The sequence below is a fragment of the Frankliniella occidentalis genome, unplaced genomic scaffold (assembly GCF_000697945.3).
Source record: "Frankliniella occidentalis isolate FOCC.00 unplaced genomic scaffold, Focc_3.1 Scaffold48, whole genome shotgun sequence".
Classification (NCBI taxonomy): domain Eukaryota; kingdom Metazoa; phylum Arthropoda; class Insecta; order Thysanoptera; family Thripidae; genus Frankliniella; species Frankliniella occidentalis.
The window spans coordinates 1,001,817-1,005,368 of record NW_026267178.1 but is presented as its reverse complement, the minus strand read 5'-3'; the positions used below and the strand labels follow the sequence as shown (position 1 = coordinate 1,005,368).

Genomic DNA, 3,552 nt, shown 5'->3' with positions numbered 1-3,552 from the left:
AGAAGCAGGCTGGAGCAAAGAAGCTTGCTCGCTGGCGATGGCGAGGCACGCGTCACAGGTCATCAGTTTGAGGAGAGAACAACTTTTACTGAGAAAGAGAGGGAACGAGAGCAGAAAGGGGGAGGGGTGAGGGTGGCGAGCTAAACGTAGAAGGGAGGAGTGGCGAGCTGGGCGGGTTAGGGGAGAGGGGGGGGGGGCTTGCCTAAGCCAGAAGCAAAAGATTAGTAGAGATACAGCGGGTCCGAGAAGATGTTGTAATGGTTCAGGTCAAGTCGCTCATCACTCGAGATTATTTTGGCGAATGGCTCCCGTTTTATTCCTGACAGACGCAGCTGCAACATCCTTTTAGGAATATAAAGTTTCGAGTGGTGGGGATTGCGGAAAAGCCCTCCTCCCTTTTTTTGTTGAAAAACTAATGCTGAGTGCCCAGCAGCGGCGTGCCCGCCGGTTGCCGCAGGGTGAAGAGAGTGAGAGACAGAAGAGGGTGCGGTTGGCGAGGTAAAGATTGCTCTTACATTTTTCTGTTTACGGAGCCCGGCAGCTAGACAGTCAGTCTCACCGCACACGTTGGGTGGCGAAACGCCTGGTAATTTGATATGACCTTTTCCATTTCCTCCTTCACCCCTACCACCTCCTCGTCTCGCCCTTGAGATAGAAAAAACGAAGCAAGTGAGAAAAGAAATAAGAGGAAAGGGGCAGGAATAGAAAAAAATCTTCAGCGAATTGATCTTACGCTTTCTCCCCAACTTTTTTGTGCGTGAGAGCAATAAAACTGCGTGTTCGAATAAGCAAAATGAAGAAAGGGAAGCAACGGGACGCGGCGCCCCGATCACAATTTGTGCGCTTGTCCTCCCTTTGGCAACGGCTGGGAAGGAAATCATGTATCTTGGAAATTCGAACGCATTCGGCTGGCAGACTTTTCCCGAGGCTTACTCAAAAGAGCAAATAATAATAATAAAACGCGACAACCTTCTTTAAATAACCTTGGCCTTCCAATGTGACTGGTTCATCATTGAGTAGGTAAAAAGGCAACGCAAACATAGTGCTTATATATGTGTAAATAAGTTATAAACATGTGCGTGCGTGTGTCGTGTAGACGCGCGCACGCTAGTGTGCAAAGTCAGCGTGGCAAGGACAGAGGCAGGCACCAGGAGAATCCTCGGTGGGATCGAGGGTTCCTCCACGCGTGCGAGGGGTGCGGGGACAGGATTCGCCTGCCCTGACTTCATTTCCCGGAATCTCCATGGGAAGGCGAGAGGTGGAGGTTTCAAGAAAGTATAGCACCGCTGACGGGTGCATGAGCAGCCACGGCAGGGCAGAGCGCCGGCAGAGGAGGTTTGAGCGGAGCACACGGGGCACCAGTCCAGTCTCTCTCTCTCTCTCTCTCTCTCTCTGTGTGTGTGTGTGTGTGTGTGTGTGTGTGTGTGTGTGTGTGTGTGTGTGTGTGTGTCTGCGGTGCAAGACAAACACAGCTTCACAAGTCGCGCTCAGCCAGGCCGCAGCAGTCCAAACAGAGTTGCCGCGCGCGAGCCATGTTCCACTGCACGGGGGAGGTGAAAGAGGAAAAGCGGGCCATGCAGCTTGCAAAGCTAAACAGGGCGAGGAAAAGCATTGCAGCACAAAGAGGGCGGCTGCGGCCATCACCTGCTGCTAGTGCGACACGCAATAAAGCAATAGCTCCACTTGTCCAAAAGACTTGCCTGCCGAGTCCCGGTTGCCGAGGACGGAGGCGCCGAGGCGAGGCTTCTCCTCGCCCACATCCCGGTGCACGGCAGCGTGGTACAGCGTCCAGACGTGCGCCGCGCACTCGATGCGCAGCGAGCCGAGGTGAAACGAGCCGCCCTGCACCTCCATGTCGAGCAGCGACACGGCGCCACACCGAGTCGTCAGCGACGACGTGCCCGTGCAGTTGGTGGGGGTCGTTGTCACCGAGTGGTTCGGCACCTGCGCAGCGCAAAACAAAACAACGTTAAAACACTGCATTTCTCTTAATAAAACAAAAATCGGCGCAGTTTGTGTCAATTTGAAGGCACAACATTTCAAAAAATGTCGAAAACTTCTCAAAAAAATGTACTTATAAAACTGTCAGAAAACAGAAATGAATCTGCCCCGCCCCGTAGACAAAAAAAAACTGAACCATGTAGACTAAGAAAATTAAGTATTGCTAAAACATTTTTAAAACTTTAGAACGGGGGTCAAAGAAAGAGTCTTATCGGTCAAATTCATCTCCATATTTTGAATCGAGATTAATAGCGTGCCTGTCGGATAGGCAGCACTTGGGGTACCGGGTGGCCTACCCTGCGACCCACGGGCGCTCGCTCTCACTTGAGGAATACATAATGGTCAGCATCGCGGAGTTTGCGCAGAGGAATGCATGCAAACAGGTTGTCCCGAGTACCTCTACAGTTTGTACCAATTAGAAGAGAGCCGGACCACTGAAGCAGCTCCAACGTCGAACACATCTTGGAAGCACAACGGACTGTGAGAGAAAGTACAGTATTTTCTACTGTACCTGCTAGTTACGTAACAACCCAACTTAAACGTGCCATTTTGAATCAGTAATGTTAATTGATATCTTAAATTGTAAAATGCGGTTGCGAAACCTGTGAACAAATGCCTGAAAAGCTCGTACGAAAATCATTTATATAGTTTTATTGTAATTTTTAGACTTGCAGCTGTTATGTGATGGCTAACATGGAAACAAATATTACAGGACCCGCCAGCTTAAACGTTTAAGTGGCAAAAAGTATTAAAAGTGCAGTAACTTTTTAACAGTATAGAGTAGTGCTACCAGGAGAGGGTTGACGTGCACCTTGGCTCAAATATTTATTTGCCTGCTTGAAAACCAGGGTAAAAATAATACACGCATCAAGATTGAGCAGGGGACAGCAGGCCATAAAACGAATAATTATGACATCTGTGGAGCGGAGAGAAGCAGAAGTTCTATTCTATGGTCGTTCTCGGTGGTGTAGCAGTTACGGCGTCGCACAAGGAAGGAGAGACGGCTCCGCTGCATCAGTAGATAGGGGGGAGGCGGGCGGGCCCAGCACAAAGGGGCAGCGACAATGACCAGCCTGATGAAATCTAGCCGAACCCTGCAGGAGCGTGGCGCGATGGGGTGAGGCGGCCCGGTGGGGCCAGCTGATCCACTAAACGTCCTTTCCGCCGCGCGCCGCGACCACGCGCCGGACCCTCTAATCAGCACGCCACCACTCGGCTCATCTCGCACGAGGTTCCCGATCCCATCATATCATGCGACTCAGCGATCCCCGATCTCACTTCGGAACAGAAACCCATTCCTGCAATTGACCTCCTTGCCTGCTCGTTCACCTTCATTTCTGAACGGGTCTAGGTATTTCTAGCACCAGCAAAGCACGTCGCATTTCAGTTCACAGTTACTACAGAAGACTTTCACAGGTTTCAGGAACCACTTTGTATCTATTTCCAATTAGGGTAACATTTTACGGATACGGTAATAACTATGTCCTAGCGTCAAAAATACTTTTTAAATTAACTCTGAACTCAAGCCAAGGACCGAGAAGAACAACAGTC

General features: G+C 50.3%; 1 protein-coding gene across 1 annotated transcript in view; it reads right to left on the bottom strand.

The window, feature by feature from the left end:
- Positions 1-3,552, bottom strand: part of LOC113212239 (uncharacterized) — a 103,434-nt gene that overhangs the window by 38,223 nt on the left and 61,659 nt on the right. Inside the window, exon 5 of the mRNA XM_052267255.1 lies at positions 1,701-1,944. Within this exon, the coding sequence (XP_052123215.1) occupies positions 1,701-1,944 (244 nt within the window). The remainder of the gene's footprint in view (positions 1-1,700; positions 1,945-3,552) is intronic.